The following is a 17,978-nucleotide window of genomic DNA, read 5'->3' on the forward strand; positions in this document are numbered from 1 at the left end:
ACCCGCTTAATGGTAACTTCTCAGGACTACCTCGCAGATTGCGATAGAACAGGAATTTCCTTAAAGCGAAGCAAGAACACTCAAGGCTGCTCTGGTGCACAGCAACCTTTATTTACCTAAATTTATGACAACATCTTACAACAAGGGTGAATACAGTATAACATCATAAACATTAAAGAAAAATGCTCATGTCTCATGAGTTTTTTTATGCTGTGAAGGATTACTACAATATCTTACAACAGTGAATACAGTATAACATCTTAACTGGATGATGGAAGTGGTGTTGGATGGTAAAAACTGAACCCTGACGTGTGAAAGATTAAGAGCCACATCGTGGCAAGTGGCATTATCTATCAAAAGCACCACCTTCTTTCGCCACTTTCTCATCCTGGCGTTGAAAGATCGCAACCACTTTCCGAAAATTGTTTGCGTCATCCAAGCAAACATTTAATTGCAGTTTAGGTGCACTGTTGAGGCAGAGTAGAATGCATGTTAACCATTCTGGTAACTTGCACAATTGTTTCCAGCAGAGAAATGACTAAGAACAGGGATCCCATTTCAGACTTCATTCCTACCCTAAATAACCACAGCTAAAGAGAAATAACTGCTGTTCAGCTGATCTCTAAAAGAAAAGTGCTTTCAGTAGCAAAAGTAAACAGCTATCGCCACGGCCACTTCCATGAGTTGCCAGTTCGATTCTAACCAAAGGTAGGGTGAGTTTGGTTTTGCAACCGTGGCGTCCTGTTTGACCCTGAACTGAGCTTCCCGCCCTATATCCTCTCCATCACCAAGGCCGCCTACTTCCACCTCTGTAACATCACCCGTCTCTGCCCCAGCCTCAGCTCATCTGCTGCTGAAACCCTCAACCATGCCTTTGTTACCTCCTAGACTCGACTATTCCAATGCCCTCCTGGCCGCCACCCTCCGTAAACTTGACCTCATCCAAAACTCTGCTGCCCGTATCATAACTCGCACCAAATCCCGTTCACCCACCCCTGTGATCGCTGACCTACATTCACTCCCAGTCCGGCAGTGCCTCGATTTTAAAATTCTCATCCTTGTTTTCAAATCCTTCCATGGCCTCGCCCCTCCCTATCTCTGTAACCTCCTCCAGCCCTACAACCCTTCGAGATCTCTGCGCTCCTCCAATTCTGGCCTCCTGCGCCTCCCCGATTTTCATCGTTCCATCATTGGTGGCCGTGCCTTCAGCTGCCTAGGCCCTAAGCTCTGGAATTCCCTCCCTATACCTCTCCACCTCTACTACTCTCTCCTCCTTGAAGATGCTGCTTGAAACCTATCTCTTTGACCAAGCTTTTGGTCATCTGTCCTAATATCTCCTTATGTGACTCTGTGTCAAATTTTGTTTGATAACGCTGCTATATAAATGCAAATAGTTGTTGTTGTGTTATCAGCATGCCCATACAAGCCAACAATGCAATTTCCACATTGATAGATCTCTAATGTCAGGCTATGACCAGTGACAAAAGTCATGAACTTTTGTTTATTTAGGCCTTATACAGAGCTGACTTCCCTTCTAGAAAGGTTAATATTTATTTTAAGTAGACTTGATTGTATGAACTGATTGGAGGATTGTTGTTCGCAGAAAGCCTGGCTGCATCAATAAATCAATACAAACACTTCATTAATTAAGTTTATGACCTGGGTGACCTTTAACTCAAGTCCTAATCTATAGCTTCAGCTGATGATATGTAATGATGTAAGAATTGTAGATGCAACAACATAGGGCAAGCAAGTAGGCATCTGCTTCTTTAGTAGGTTCTTTTCTAATCTGACCTAATAAACTGCAAATGTTACAGCAATCTTCAACATTTATATTTTGTCTACTTTCATTATTGCTCAATGCTCTATTTTTATAATGTGGTTGCTCATGGTTCCATACACATCTTAAATAAAAAAGTAAAAAATTTACCCCATTTTCTCCCTCCTCTTCTTCAAACAGTGCTACATGCAGAGGGTATAGCTCAGGCACAGCTGACTCTCTGGTCTGCTACCTCACTCGAGTTGCCATTCTTCACAAGTCACCCCAGACAGCAGGAATGTAGTGCAGGATGTACTAGAATATACTTAATGTATCCATTTTTTATTTTTGGAGGCCAGTGTATGCCCACCTTTTGGCAGCATGTAATCGAGGATATACCGGCCTAGAAATTGGGTCATCCAGCGATTGTTTTTCAAGCGCTACGTGGCCTCCTAAGACCCCAAAATGGCGAGCAGGAAGCGCACGCACACTTCCGACCGGAAGTGCACTACCCGGCATTTGGGTAAGGACAATCAACAGGCGTCCTTTACTCAATGCCTGAAGCAGGCATTAGGCCATTTACATATGCAAATAAAGGGCCTGATTCCTGCTTCAGGTCCCCACTGAACCACTGGTTTGCCCTGAGGCAGCCAGTGCTAAAGATCTCCTGGGGGAAAAAAGGTAAGTTACTTACCTGAAGAGCACCATCCCGATTGCTGCCGCTTTCTGGTCCTGAGATCCCTGACATCCAGGCCCTGGCCTTCAATCTCCCTCCCTCCCACCCCTGAGGTCTCAGATATATTTCCTGGCATTGGTGTCATTAAAACACCAGATACAAGAACCACCTGTTAGGCTCAGGTGTTCGCTGTTTAGAGGTCAGCAGTGGCAGGCAAAAAAGATCCGGCAGCCAGGGCCTGTGCAAGTGCTCAAGAAATCAATTACCATTTTACCGGCAGCTTGGAAACTTCTGACATTTCCATGTTGCAACAGGCCTACAAGGTCTTCTGCTACAATTTTATCACCCTGATTTTGATGAGACCCTCTGGCGGAGGACGGGGAGCCCACCTTCAGTATGTAAGTAACCATAGGACCAGAAGTGTAGCTGGGGTCAAGGGTACATCTCTGTAGCAGGCAGAAGTCCCGTCCTGCTGGAGATGCACCTCGATTAAGAGCAAGTAGAAAATCTCAGATCCTATATTTAATGCTCATTAATACTTCTGATTCCCAATAGTATATGCACTATGTATGCATATGCATATTCAAAGAAATACATCAGCTCTGGTTTCAAAAGCGCAAGACAGCAAATGACACAAAATCAAGGCAACATGGGTAATCATCTGGTGAAGATTGTACGGCTCCAAGGTAGTCGATGTAATGAAGAGCTATTTTTGTACAATTTATCATCATTGATTAATTTTGAGACCAAAGCCTAAAGATTACCGATGAATGATTAACGGATACTTAATATACTTGTGATATTCCTTTGATCGCTATTTTAATTAAGGTGTTAACCTGTTTAAAATAAATTGTTTAATACCCCATAAAAGGTACAGTATACTCACTTCTATAATTATATCACACTTTTAGGAAGCATTGGCAGGTTATTTATACTGTGGGAATGGCATAATGAAGCCAGACTTGTACTTCCCTCAAAGTCTGCATTTAGATGCTTTTCTTTAGGGGTTGCTGGATAGCGATCATAATCAAGAACCAAAGTTATTTTTGCCCCTTCTATTGCAATGACTCAAAGATCAAATATAGTACCCCCTACTGCCATCCAGCTGAGAATCAGCTAACTCAGCAGAGATTAAGGCCCTGATATTTACGGGGAGGCGGAGGGGGCCAGGAAACCCGGAAATGTGGGAACGCGGAGGTCCTGCCGTTTCCCGGCCGGCAGCTGGCCAGATTCAAGGCTGGGGAACGGAGAGGCGGGAGGGAGAGATTGCGGGGGACGGGGGAGAGATCACTGGCCGGGGGGGGGTGTTGCGATTGCAGGAAGGGAGGCCGATCACGGCAGATTTGCTTGGAGGACCTGCTCCTCCTGGGCCACAAGTAGTGCAATAAAAAGCACTTGCCTGCTGGATCCGGCCATTCTCGTCTCCCTTCAGCTGCCGGGTTTCCCGAACCCTGGGAAACCCGGCCCGCAGCCGTTAAATATAAGTCTGCTAAAATCTGACCAGTGCAGCCTCATTAACATATTTAAATTACTGACCCAGCTCTCGAGAACAGGTTACTTGCCTGCCCTGGTTAAATGGGAAGTAGGCACATTCGTGGTGGGTTGGGATCGGGTTTCAGATTTTTCAGAATTTAACACCCTCTCCCACCCGTCCTGTGGGGTTAAAATTCCCCCATAAGGCTCAAATCTGGGATCTTCCTACCAATACCATACCACAAGTTGTATTTACCCACTGATCCATCAGAGTGGTCATAAAAGCGCTCATATATACTACTGATGTTACAGGTGATGTGGATCCATTTGAATGGCTTCTACTAGCCTAAAAGACAAATCTGAACAATCATTGTGAACAAGTTTGATTATTAGGATTTGTGTTCTAACAACTGAAAAATCCAAGTAAAGGAGTAGACAAAGTTAAGCAAAAGTGTTTTATATTTAAAAACCCACATTTATTTATTTGAAATTAACCTTCAAAAATCTTTAGGTAGTACTACAGCAAAATGGTGGGAATAGCAATTTGCATACCGTGTTTTGGCAGAATGAAAGCAGATTTGGTCAAAACAATAAATGGCATTTTTTAAAACTGAAATAACTTGTTTGCAAAGTTTTGTATTATGAGGTCTTATTAAATGTGGACTTCTGTCAACCCACTCTGAAATTCCTACAGTATTTTAGTTCCTCTGACTAAAGACATAGAGATGGTTCACTTAGTACACAATTCCACATTAGACTCTATGTAACTTTATACATATGGACAAAATATAACAGCATGTAGAATCCCATAGGGGAAAAATGTCCGTGTGTGTTAGAACTTCTGGTAGTTTCTGGAGGTTAAACATTCAATCAAGTTCTGAACAGTCTTTGCAAAATCATTAAAATAGTTACGTAGAAAAAAATGAATAGATGACAGGGGGCTCAATTTGTTGATTTCCCCTACACTTTCAATTGATTTTTTTAGGATATAAGCTTTTAATTGATATTGCTGTAATACTTGCTATTCTTAGGTTAGTGGAAGTTCTGGTAAATGGTAGTTAAATTTCATTGATGACATTACAGCAAAGGATTTTGATCTTGTCCAATATTCTGTCAGCCAACAATGATGATATATGTAGCAGGGTTTGAAGTGAAAGCTGCAGTGCCATCACTCGACTAGTAGCTATCAGAGGTCACTGGTTCACAGTGGAAAAACACATCCTTGGCAAATTTCCCAAAAGCACAAATTTTCTTGCCTTTTATAAACGTTTGTCTGTTAGAAACCATTGATTAAAAAGCCTGCATGAAGGGCTCAGAGTTTATCCAGTGACTAGCTGAGTACAGACTAGGAAGTTCAAACTTCGCTCCCCATACTGTGTTGAATTAGTTGATCTTAGTGTGGAAGGAGCTCTCCTGGGTTATCGGGGGGGTGGTGGGGGAAGAATTGGCCAGGCTTGCTATCCAGCAACCCCTGGTGCAAATGTTCCTATGTGGACATTGAGCGAGCACAAGATCACATTCCTCTGTGATGCCCCTTATGACTAAAGAGCTTGCCAACACTCAATGTCAAGGCTCATAAATGGTAATGGCCTCGAGGGTGAGATAGCAGAGGGCACCTGGCACCCTTGGAAGTGTACCTCAGCAACCGGTCAACAGCTTCAGAAGAGCTAAGAAGAGGGAAGAAAATTGGCAGAATTTTTTTTAAAGTATCAGTGGGTGGAATGCAGTATATCCTTCATTATGCATTACAACATCCTTCTGCAAAAAACTGTAACTGATTCGTTGAATCAGTCCCAAAACCAATACCATATTATACTGGCCTCTATCTGGGAGGGCAGTTTTAATATTATGTTTCGATACTAGACTATCCAGCAATTCCAAAACTATAGAGTAATGGATTACATCCATTCATTTTTATTTTTTCCTCTCTTTAAAGTGCCATGGGATGCTTTTCTACATTAAAGGCACTATATAACTGCAAGTTATACTGGGAGTGATTACAAATCTGTAATCTAATGTTCTAAACCCTAACTGTAATCTGAATCCTGAGATTATATTTCAGTCTTGAAGCCACTCATTGCTAACAGTAATTTTATGTGGAGTGTGGCTTTGTTTAGTGTTTAGTCAGATTTTGTGATTGCAGTGACTGCCGTTATGCACATAACATTTCCTTGATGTGTAATGATGTTCCCACAACCAATTAATAATTTGCAGGTTTATCAAGAAATAATCTGCAGTTGATTTCAGGAATTTCTATATTTGATATGTATAACAGAAATTAATCCTTAATTCATTTGTCATTGAATAACTAAGTCATAAACAGGATATCTAATGTGGACTTGATCAAGTGGTGTACTTCATACTTTGTACAACCATTGAAGTTCTGCAGAAAATCAAAGCTAATGACATGGCAACAAAACAAAAGCTGACATTTATTTTTTGTCCTGATCTTTATTAGGTGAACAATTGACATTAGGTATTGTCTGAAATAAAATATTAATAGTTTAACTAAGTTGTTATGCATTTTATGCCAATGAATATTCCATGAATTGTTTAAGTTATTGACTGAATGTTCAATTGTCAAAATTAGCCCCTAGTTACTGTATATATTTTTATTGGCTTAATGTTGGATTGAGTATGAAGCAAGATTACATATTGTGTTTTTTGATTACAGGCGAGCACACCTTCGTCTCTGCTTGGAGCGATTGAAGGAACTTATACCACTGGGACCAGAGTGTACCAGGCACACTACACTTGGTTTACTCAACAAAGCCAAAGCACATATTAAGGTAAAACAAAACACTACAGCTGCATTTTTCTACGTCAGATGCTGGTAAATTCTTGACATCTTTCAGTCTCCGTTGCAATATGTCATTTCATCTGTAATCACAATTTTAACTTGACAAAAGTTTTTTTTAAAACATTTTTATAATTAAATTAGTCATTTTAAATCATGCTACAAATCAATTAAATGATATTATTATGGAAAGTTATTCCAGTGGATGTTGCTTTTAATGACATCAATTTTCTCAATAATCATTAGTTACACATTAAAGAAGTTAAACTACCAATGAACTATCCTTGTACATTGTATACTTGATGTGCTTCACCGTATATAAAATGAAGAAATTGTAAAATTATTAGTAAGACTTAGATGTTGGGTGTTCCAATAACATTCATGTTTTGTATCATGGAGTGGTAGAATGCCTGTAATTCTCTACTTACCAAATTCTTGATCTTGGCTAGGGCATCAGTGGGAGGCACTAAACTATACCTAGGTGCTTCCCACAAGAAGGTAAGGAAATTGGAGGACGAATTGACATGGCTATGATCATATATCTCTGAGCAGCTCTGGAAGAGGCCTGGGTACAGGTCACGTGTCATACCATCAGTGATGGAATAGAGGGAGTGAAAAGGGACATGAAAATAACAAAGAAAAAGGGCAGTGTAGGTTTTATTTAGTTATAACACAGTTTGACATTAGCAGGTGGTCATTTGCCTTGGGTATTCCGATATCTTTTTCAGGCTTGTACTAGAAGTACTTTCCCAATTGGACAGATAATAAAGCTAGCTGCATTTCTGATTTTGAGGTGTCTGCCCCCTCCATGTGTATCCTATTCATGTTCAACTCAGCTATATCTTATGCTGTCATATAGAGAGTCAGGGAATACAGTTGGGAGACGGAGCTCTCCGATTATTCTGTGTGCACTGATGTTGGTCTAATTGCTTAGTAGGAGTAGGAATTGAAGTTTAATAGAAACACAATCGTTGGTATTGTTACAGAAGATTCCTCCAGTAATATTATGATGCAACATTTGTGCGGTTCAATCTAAATATGCAAATCTAATGAGCAGATTCTTGACAAATTCATGAGAAAATTATTAACTATTACCAGGTCCCAATTTCTAACACATTTGATTAAAGAAGTACTGTTTATGCAAGCTGTTTGCAAACAGCTGTCCCCTAATCATGGTAATAGGATTCCACTATACTTGATGTCCACATACACATGTACAAGATGCTACGTTCATGACCTGCCTAAAGTCAATGCTGTGAATTCCTCTGGTGTTGTTTAGCGTGGCAATTCACTCCTTTTGATTAGCTTGCTCTATAGAAGCTAATTCATCAAGTCGTGTTTTACTCCATTGCAGAAACTTGAAGAGCTGGATAGGAAGTCAATGTACCAGGTTGAGCATCTGGAAAGGGAACATCGCTTTTTAAAGAGGAGACTGGAGCAGCTACAGGGTCTGCCAGAGAATGAACGAATACGAATGGACAGCATAGGGTCTACTGTCTTCTCTGATCGTTCAGATTCGGAACGAGGTAGTGTTTCACAAAGTTTCCATTGCCCACAATCACTTTCTATTGAATAGTGATCAGAGTAATGTTATACACTGATAAATTTCATCACATCTTAAACCCACAATAATCTTGTCTGCTCATGACAATCATAATCCATTGCGTGACAAGATCAACATGAAGGAGCTGAAGCTCATAATGAGGCTTTTTAGAAGGACTAAGAAGGATATATTTCCAGTAACAATAACAAGCTTGTTTGTATGTTGTACTTTCTGCCATGCATTTGCATTATTATGCCTATTGCCTCTCTTGTGGATGAAATGATAACTTTTAAGAAGGCACGTAAGTTTTTCATGTAATTTGATTATGGCACCTGCAATATAAAGTGTTAGGAAGCATACTGCCCTCAAGAAACTTGTTTCTCCCTTTAGTGCATATATATATATATAGCAGTGCAGCAGTTGGTTGATGCAGGCGCCACTTATAAGGGGTAATTTTGCAAAGCTGCACTATTGAGCATCACTAGATGGGAGTATGAGGCCACAGAATTGGCACTACAGTGTTATAGCCTTACCACTGGCATGTTTCTGCCTAGCCACGCTCCACGCCATGAGCAGAGCCTCTCAAATTACTTTATAATGCAACGGTATAGGCCTGTAAACAAAAAAGCTATAAAATGATTTTGCTAGTTAACTTAAATCTCGTAAATACAATCAAGATATATCTGGAAATATTACCTTTACAGTGCTAATGACCTTGCTTTTGCTTGTTTCCAGAAGAGATTGAGGTGGATGTTGAGAGCACAGAATTCTCCCATGGAGACATGGACAATATTAGCACTTCCAGCATCAGCGACCTTGACGACCACAGCAGCCTCCAAAGTGTTGGTAGTGATGAAGGTTACTCCAGCTCCAGCATAAAGCTGTCCGCATCAATATAGACAGGAAGACCCTGAGGCTACCTGCAGATAAGATATGTCTGAGGGATCACAATATGACAAGCTACTTCAGCTTTGGACTTTTGTAGAAAAAAATAGGTTAAGAACATGCGCTTGTACTACAATACTTATGCACAAGGCACTCACCCAGTACTGAGATAAATTGCATTGTTTTGAGGAAAAAAATAGCACATAGTGCATAGCATTGTGGGTACAAAGCGTGATCACTGTTCAGATGGTTTCTTTGTGTATTCGCAGATAATCCATTAGTGTCAATTCAGTTGGAAAATACAAGCCTTTTTAAAAAAAAAATGCACTTTTAAGCTGAAGAGCAGATCGCATCTTGTTGTGTAGCCCAGAGATCTGATGTGATTTGAACAATGTCAGAAAGTTTGTGATTTCCTGACAGATTGTTTCTAACCTGCACTTGGAGGTCTTCATTTCCTTTATAAAACCCACAGAGATTTTCTCTTCGTGGAGACCTCACCAATCAGATTGTTTAAAAGTCTGTTTACTGTAAAAAAAATTTAACTACCCCAAATAGAGATTGAAGAACACTTTACCAAATTGGTAATTTATGGCTGATTTTATTTGGTATAAAAGAAACGAAAAGTGTATCTCAGTCCCTTTGATTCTCCACGTTTTATGAAGTTAAATCTCAGGGACTGTTTCCTCCTTTTGTTTTTATTTTTGTTTGTGCTAATGTTGTGCCTTCTAAGTTGTGCATTGTGTTGTCATGAAGTTAGTGTCTCTGTTAGCTATTTGTCCCTGCATGTATTCAGAGCGGCTTAACAATAGTTCAATCTTAATCTTTTTTTCTTCGCTTCCCTCCAACCAGGGTTCCATAATAGAATGGCCTGATTACTGTAAGGATAACGTGACCTCCCCCCACCCCCCACCCCCACCCTTCAGAAGCAGCAACTTGAAGCCCTCAAACCAATAAAGTTATTAAATTAGCTTTGCAGGAATAGAAACCTATAAGCTTTGTATCTGTTTTAGCTGTTGGCATATGTGCACATTGCAGCACACTGTTAATGGCATTTTTATAGAGCGGTGAAAGGATCTATTGTAGCTATGATCAAATCCAATTTTGGTGTTAACTATAGAAGCATTAGCAGTAGATTCAGGTCTACTGCCTGCATATATAGAGGTGCATCTTGTTAAACTGAAACTTAAAAACCCTAGGGACTATTAGGCAGAGGTCTGTCTGTGTTTGAACTTGACCTTTGTCTGTAGCTGAGCTCTAGTATTAATCATTTTAACTCAAATATTCCAATTTTTGTTAAAAAGAAAACATTGTTAGGTCACTTTTTAATTTAAAATATCCTAGCTGTTACATTTTCTACAAGTTGTGACTTCATCTTTTTGAGCTGCCCTTCCCCTGGAAGTCCATCACTACTCTATAGCCTCCTGGCTGAAGTGCATATCAGGAAATTGCAGTCACATTGCACAATGTTTCATCCATTAAAATAATTTGACCAAAAATCGTGGGGAGTATGCCCGTGATTTGCCAGTATACGCTCCTGACAGGTGAGGGTTCTGTGCTGGAAGCGTGCGTTTGTAAAATCAACCAGTAAACGTTTTGGGAAATGATAATCATTTCTCAAAATAAATACGCTTTGTATTTCAGTTGAACAAAAAAGCACTTCCATACAATCAAAGCAGCCCTTCAATTTTATGCTATAATTACAGAAAAAGTTTTTCAGGTCATGAACCTTGTGTAGGTCATAGTGTTGGATGTAGCTTAGATAATTGGAAGTGCACCTTTCGAACATTTGAGATGAGCTCCAACATGATTTCCAAATCCAAATTTAAGTAACTTGAAGCTATTACATTTTTTCCTGCTTTGCCTACTTCACATGAATTTTAGAGTTTTGAAGTTTGGATTTGGAGTATCTGAAGTAGATCTGAACTTTAAGTAAATCTGAATGGTCACCCTTAGTATATTTGTTTGCCTCTTTGAAGGGAGAAATTGTTACAAGTTACAGTTTTAACTGGGCTTGTATGAATATGTACAAAAGCAATGTTGCCGAAATACATCAAATTGCACTAAAGGCAAGGCATGTTACCTACTGCATGTGTTTTCCATAGAGTTCTAAACTAAAGCCATGAAAAGAAGCCAAAAATGATTTCACATTTGAGGAAACTAAAAATTTTACGATCTGTTTTCACATAACTAAAAACATTTTAAAACGGGCACGAATTTAATTCTCGTGCAACTCAATGACAATTAATTGGGACACTATAGTTGCAAAATTTGAAATTGCTACTTGGTAGTGTATATTTACTATTCTTATCAGCCCTATTTGGTTTAGTTAGTTAGTTACCGAGCTCATATGGCCAATATGCACCTCTGGCAGCTTTGCAATATATTTTATAGCATGCTCACACATTTTTTTGTTTCCTTCTTTGCCACTTTTCTGAGAAGTGAGCAGAACCTGAATGTAAAACAAAAGGCAGCTTTTTACCAGAACACTCAGCTACAGAATCCTGTGACTGACTGATGTGAATGTGCTGATAGACCAAGAGATTCCTTGTGAATTTCTAGGGTTACACTTAATAATGTTCACCAGCAACTTCCACAGGTCTTTACCATGAGACATATCCTATAGATATTGCCTGAATCTGATTACATTGATTACCAAAATCCTGTAAGTTGTATGCTTCTTACTTTCACTTGTCAAGGTCATTTAGAGGTAAACCTGGAACTCGCTGGTTATCATCCAAGCTCCTTGCAATTGAAGTTGTATAGTATCATAATCTTCTTAAAGGGTAAAGTAAATTAGCCAGGACTGGCAGATTCAGTTCATATTACTAGAGTTCTTGTTGATGAGGTTTGACTTTAGTAATATGACTTAACAACTTTGAATGTTGAGCATTCAGTAATGCTTGAGCAGATCTTTGTATTTTGTCAAAAGCCACTTTCAGTGCAGCAGTTACATATTTTAACAAGATGCATATTCAAGTCTCTCAACAGACCACTTACCAGATCCAGGTACTGCGTGCATTCATAAACAACTGTTGCAAAAAAATCATGGGTAACAGGAATTTTATGTAATTATACAGAAGATTGACAGGAATAGAGGCAGTTTGGGATTCAGTCAGAAATTAATGGAATGGGTCAAAAAATTAACTATCATAGTTAAAGGTGAGACTATGACATCCAATGAAAGGCACAATAGTACCAAAAAAAGCCTTACATTGCAACATCACTGTGATATTGCAAAAAAGAAATACGCAAAACTATTTCAGTGCAGTACTTTATGTTGATGCTGTTAAAGTTTGATATAATGTGCAGGAACATGTGATGTCTTTCCCCTTACTTTCAGCAGTAACAGCCAGCAATAATTACTTGGCAACAGATAATGATTATTAATATTTCCAAGTGGTTCTTTGTGATTTCAGTTAAGATTACTTGCATGATGGATTAAATTGATTGGCTTATTGAGGAAACTAAGGTGAAAGAGAAACTGCTAATTGATTAATGGTACTAACCAGAGTTTAATGATCACAAAATAAGCAGTGAGCAGAGTTTTGTACTGCTATTGATTGCACAATCTTCATACTTATTACCAATAATTATTTGTGTCACTTTTACTTCAGATGGTTATTTTGGAAAGAATGTCTTTTTGCTCCCTGTCTTAACAAATGTCGCTGCATAGTATCTATATTTTAAAATAAAAAACTGTGCTGCTGGTTTTACAGCAGCCCTTTGCAACTGTTGGCCTGTTCTAGGCCTGTGCAATTATGCACTGAATTGATTACTATATCTGGTTACATTCATACAACAACATATGCATTCCTACTTGTTGAGAATAGTCTAGTCTTTCCCCAAGTGTGAGTACAGTATTGAGTATTTTTCATTTGTTATGCTCTTCATGCCACAGGTAAGTTAAGTGTTCAGCCAGGCAAAATTACATGTACAGTGTACTTTTAGGGCAGTAAGTACACGATCTTCCCATTCCTGTGCCATGTAAAGTCATCCCATAGTAGACAACATTTCTCCTCCTCCCTTATTGTTACACATTGCATCTGTAAACTTTTGTAAATTTATGCCAGCTGTCAACTTACATATTGACTGTAGAAAGTCCCGATCCATTATTTAGAGTTCACGGATGATGCTTCAGGTGCAATTTCCTTGACAGTAACTTTGCCTCCTGCAAAATATCTTCCAGTTTTAAGAATGTGAAAAAAAACTGTAAGCTGTCATTTTTCATTTTTGCAGAGAAGGGTTGAAACAAAAAGATTCAAACATTTTAGTAAATAGATTCTCCCTCTTCCTGCACTTCTGGAAATAAGCAGAAAGAAGCCTATATGAGGATTGCTCTGAAATTAAACTTGGGAAAGTAAACCAAACTGACAGAAGACCCGAGAACTGTACCAGTCCTATCCAGGATGCGGGGCAGGATCACGTGCTGTTACCCAGTGGCAGACACCTATGCTTCATCTTGACCAAAGCAATGGATTCTCCCTTTTAGCGCAAGTCCACAGTGAGACACAGACCTTTACATTAGGTTTCACACCCTGCCAGGATGTGGCTACATTTAGTCATCTAATAATGTTATACACATGGTCACTAGTGCTCAATGATTCCCTGCAATTTCATTAACTGTCCCTTCCACTCTTACAAATTCAGTAGATTGTAAGTATAGGCACTTGATAGCCCACAATCGTCTGACTGGTTTGTTTCTAACACGTACGTGCTTCATTGGCTGTAAAGCCTTTGGAATGTTCTGAGGTCGCGAAAGGCATTATATAAATGCAGGTTCTTCCTGTTATTCAGTCAATATAAACAGAGTTGTGTATTCTTCGCCCCTCAATACAGAGAAACAAAAACAGAAAATCTCACTCAAAATGCCATCACAGAAGCCATTTCAAAATTGATACAATATTGACATAGGTACAAATTCCTATAAAAACATGCGAGAATTCTTAGGCTTGAGGATCAGTCCTGTTTTACATTCTATCAGTGGGTTTCCAGAATCCAACCTGAACAAAGCAGTTTAATGCTCATATATTTTACACCAGGCCCACTTATGAAATACATGACAATTATTTAACCCCATCAATCTCAGCTCCTTAAAACTGGCTTTGCAGAAACTAGAATCAATTTTAGCAGCTAAAATTTTCAATACGTGAAATGCAAATCAAGAGAGTAGAAAATTGCTGCCAACTGATGCCATTTAGACAACACCAGGTTAGTGCTACGAAACACCTAGCTAATTGAAGTCAGGTAAGGCAGCTAAGTGTTAAGTGGAAGCTGGGCGACACATGGGGATTCAAATACCAAGCACAGGAAATTATTTTAAACAGATTAAAATGCACATTGAGTGAGATGCCCCCCAAACTCTGGACAAACTCACTGCAGAATCTATATTTCTTGCCACAGAATTTGGTTGGACTTGCCATGGAAATTTGTCTTGAGGCCACAGAATTTTAGGGTCTTTAGTTAAGTATTATCCGCACTACAAGCCAAATTACTTTTGACAAGTTCTTCCCCACCCAAAATAGTATTAAATTGAGGTTTCTCGCAGATCACTATTATGTCTAGTGATCAAAAAAAATTGGCGGCAGCTACTTAGGCATATGCATCGTATGGTGTAGGAAGGACACGATTGCATGGTGCTATCCTAAATTATCTCAAAGGTGCCCATGTGATTCTGCTCCTTCCTCTCTGGATAGATAACCTACCCACAATGTTTGGAATATACTTTAATTTGAGGAACAATGACATAAAGGTAAATTCTTTTCTTTTAGCCCTTTAGGATTTCCATTAGTTTCCCTATGCAGATCATTGAAAATGTATTGTGACAGAATCTATATTGTACCTATGTTTCCCCATTTGTAATTCCTTCACAAGTACTCTGAAATTGGCTGTATCAAATACTGAATAATATTGATACTGTAAAATTTTGATGCAGTATACCACTGTAGGCTACATCTCCCCCGGTTTAGTTTCCTGCCATTCATTATTTATATCTAATATTCCTGGATGCACATAAACTGCATTTGCGACCTTCATGAGCTGGTGCTGTCACCCAGAGTTTCTATTACGTTAACAATCTTGGTTAAGTTAATGTAGCGATGATTTTCAAAACTCTTTCCTCCCTCTCCCTGCCCCCCCCCCCCCAATCAAGGAATGTCATTGCCTGTAGCATCGTCAGAATTTGTCTCAAACTTACTATAACAGTTATAACTATGGATTCAAAACAATTTGGTAGCACTGCCAGCCCTCTATCCCTTGGCTTGTAGGAGCGTGCACAGTTGTCATTCATTTAAACTATAGGCTTCGTGGCTTCCACATTCTAGAAAGTGAGACTTGTTCATCTTACTAAAGTGGCTTAAACATACATCTATGCATATAAAGCAATTGTAAGACTGTTTGTGAATTCACTTTGAAGAGTATAAATGAGTTTTCTAGTAAACAAGTCAGAATGAAAACAAAATGTAGTTTTAAAAAATTAAATCCTCATCAAACTATATGTACCTCAGGTCAATGGTCTTTACCCAACCCTAGTGACATTATTGTGCCTATACACACTAACCTGCCAACTTACTATTAAACCTATTTCACTTACCAATTCTCACTTTTATCTTTTTCATCAAATTATATTGGGCTAACACAATATACTTACGGCTTTTATCTCAGCAGTAGGCAATTACGAGGCAAATACTATAGTTTAAATATACCGTAGCTGAAAACAGCAGTGCTTACACTGCATTCAAATCCACTTAAAGCATGTGGATACACCTTCACTGTTCTCCTCTTCCCCCTCTCCCCCCACCACCGTTAGCAACTGGGCATATTTGATTCCAAAAGCCAGCATTATTTGGCCATAAATTAAAAATATCAGTACTGATTAAGTCCCTCCCAAGTGTGTTGTAGAATGTTGGAAGTAGTGCTTGAATCTAGATTTTAACATCTTTGAGCAGCTCTATTCATGGCTATCTACAGAATCTTTTTTTTAAAAATCACTTGAAATGAGCAGTGGCATAATTACAATATTCATTGTGATGATAGAAATCAAAATGGCACTGTTGTCATAGTGTAGGTGCTATTCATAATTTCAATATATATTGGTTTAAGTTAATTATTGATAACCATTTATAGCCTAAATCATATGCTGCAAAGTGTACAAATTGAGGCTTGTAGCAAGTCTTAAGTAGAATACAGTGCGATGGAAAACAGGAGAAATTGTTTTAAGGAGGTGGACTGTCCATTCACAGTGTGAATATCCAACATGTTTGTGTGTAAAGACTGAGTTCATGCTGGTTCAAACATATAGCACACTTGTTCCCTAAGCTACTCTGAGTTTAAAAGTTGCTTTATCTTTGTGTTTGTAGATAAACCTCTATTATTTACCTCTTGTATAAAGCATAAAATAAAACTTCATTTTGTGAAATACTGGATTCATTAGTTGTGCCATCTACATTGCTAAGATCTATCTGTTAACAGTGGAAGAAGAGTGACAACATGCAAGTTAATCTGGAAGGAAATGTATGCACTTTACTATTTAAGAACCAGAAAAATACTGAAAAGGAAAAGAGTCACAAACAAGTTGTTTTTGCATTTCAGACACACACCTTCGCTGCATTTCTTCTCCAGATTCCATTTCACACTACTCACGTTCCAATCTCTAACATTCTCCAATCATTGATAGGATGCCAGTTTTTGAACTAATAGCATGACAGATTATCTCACTAGTGCAAATTTTCAACATGGAGTTCCTGCCCAATCATTTCTCCCAATTTACTGATTTAGAAGTTGGGTTTTGTGGAAACTGGTTTTGTGTAGAACTGAGTGTTGCAACATCACAAAAGTTAGTCAGCAACACGAGTGCTGACCATAAGCCACCATCCCTGCAGTAGCAGAAGCAATTGACATATGCTAATTAAATAAATTGGCAATCCTAAATGTTACATTTACATCTGTGTGGCAATTAATTGTAAACATCTCCCATTAATTCTAAAAGTATTACGCTAAACAGAATGAGTTTCAAGACACTCCAACTCAATTTTAATAAGACAGATGTTTTCACTTCAGAAATTTGTATTATTTGTAAATGCTGCCATTGTTGAATTGCTTAGCAAATGAAATCAAGCTAACAGCATCTTCCGACAGGTTTGGTTCTCATTCTGTACTTAGTTTAAATGATTTCAATTGTGGCAGTGGAAAAGTGGCCCATAAGAATCATTAGATTTAGTAATAAAAGTTTTGAGTACCTGTTACACGTACCAGTAAATGGGTTCATTAGAAAGTGTTACATTGAGTTACATCGAAACTACAGCACAGAAACAGGCCATTCGGCCCAACTGGTCTATGCCAGTGTTTATGCTCCACATGAGCCTCCTCCCTCCTTCATCAAACCCTATCAGCATAACCCTCTATTCCTTCCCCTTAAATGGATCTATGCTATTTGCCTCAACTACTTGTGGTAGTGTGTTCCACATTCTTACCACTCCTGAATTCCCTATTGGGTTTATTAGCAACTGTTTTATATTTATGACCTCTAGTCTTGGACTCTCCCCTCCCCCTCCCTCGTGGAAATATTTTCTCCACATCTACCCTATCAAACCCTATTATCATTTTAAAGACCTCTATCAATCAGGTCACCCTTCAGCCTTCTCTTTTCTAGAGCAAAGAGCTCCAGCATGTTCAGCCTTTCCTAATAAGTATACCCTCTCACAGTTCCGATATCATCCTTGTAAATCTTTTTTGCATTCTCTCCAATGCCTCTATATCCTTTCTATAATATGGAGACCAGAACTGTGCATTTAACTCCAAGTGTGGTCTAACCAAGGTTCTATACAACTTCTCTGCTTTTCAATTCTCT

General features: G+C 38.8%; 1 protein-coding gene across 1 annotated transcript in view; it reads left to right on the forward strand.

The window, feature by feature from the left end:
* Window positions 1-16,547, forward strand: part of mxi1 (max interactor 1, dimerization protein) — a 44,725-nt gene extending 28,178 nt beyond the window's left edge. The window contains exons 4-6 of the mRNA XM_068002107.1: window positions 6,583-6,697; window positions 8,060-8,231; window positions 8,984-16,547. Coding sequence (XP_067858208.1) covers window positions 6,583-6,697; window positions 8,060-8,231; window positions 8,984-9,147 — 451 coding nt within the window. The 3' untranslated portion in view covers window positions 9,148-16,547. The remainder of the gene's footprint in view (window positions 1-6,582; window positions 6,698-8,059; window positions 8,232-8,983) is intronic.
* The last annotated feature ends 1,431 nt before the right edge of the window (window positions 16,548-17,978 follow it).

This window comes from Heptranchias perlo, chromosome 21 (genome assembly GCF_035084215.1).
Source record: "Heptranchias perlo isolate sHepPer1 chromosome 21, sHepPer1.hap1, whole genome shotgun sequence".
Taxonomy (NCBI): Eukaryota; Metazoa; Chordata; class Chondrichthyes; order Hexanchiformes; family Hexanchidae; genus Heptranchias; species Heptranchias perlo.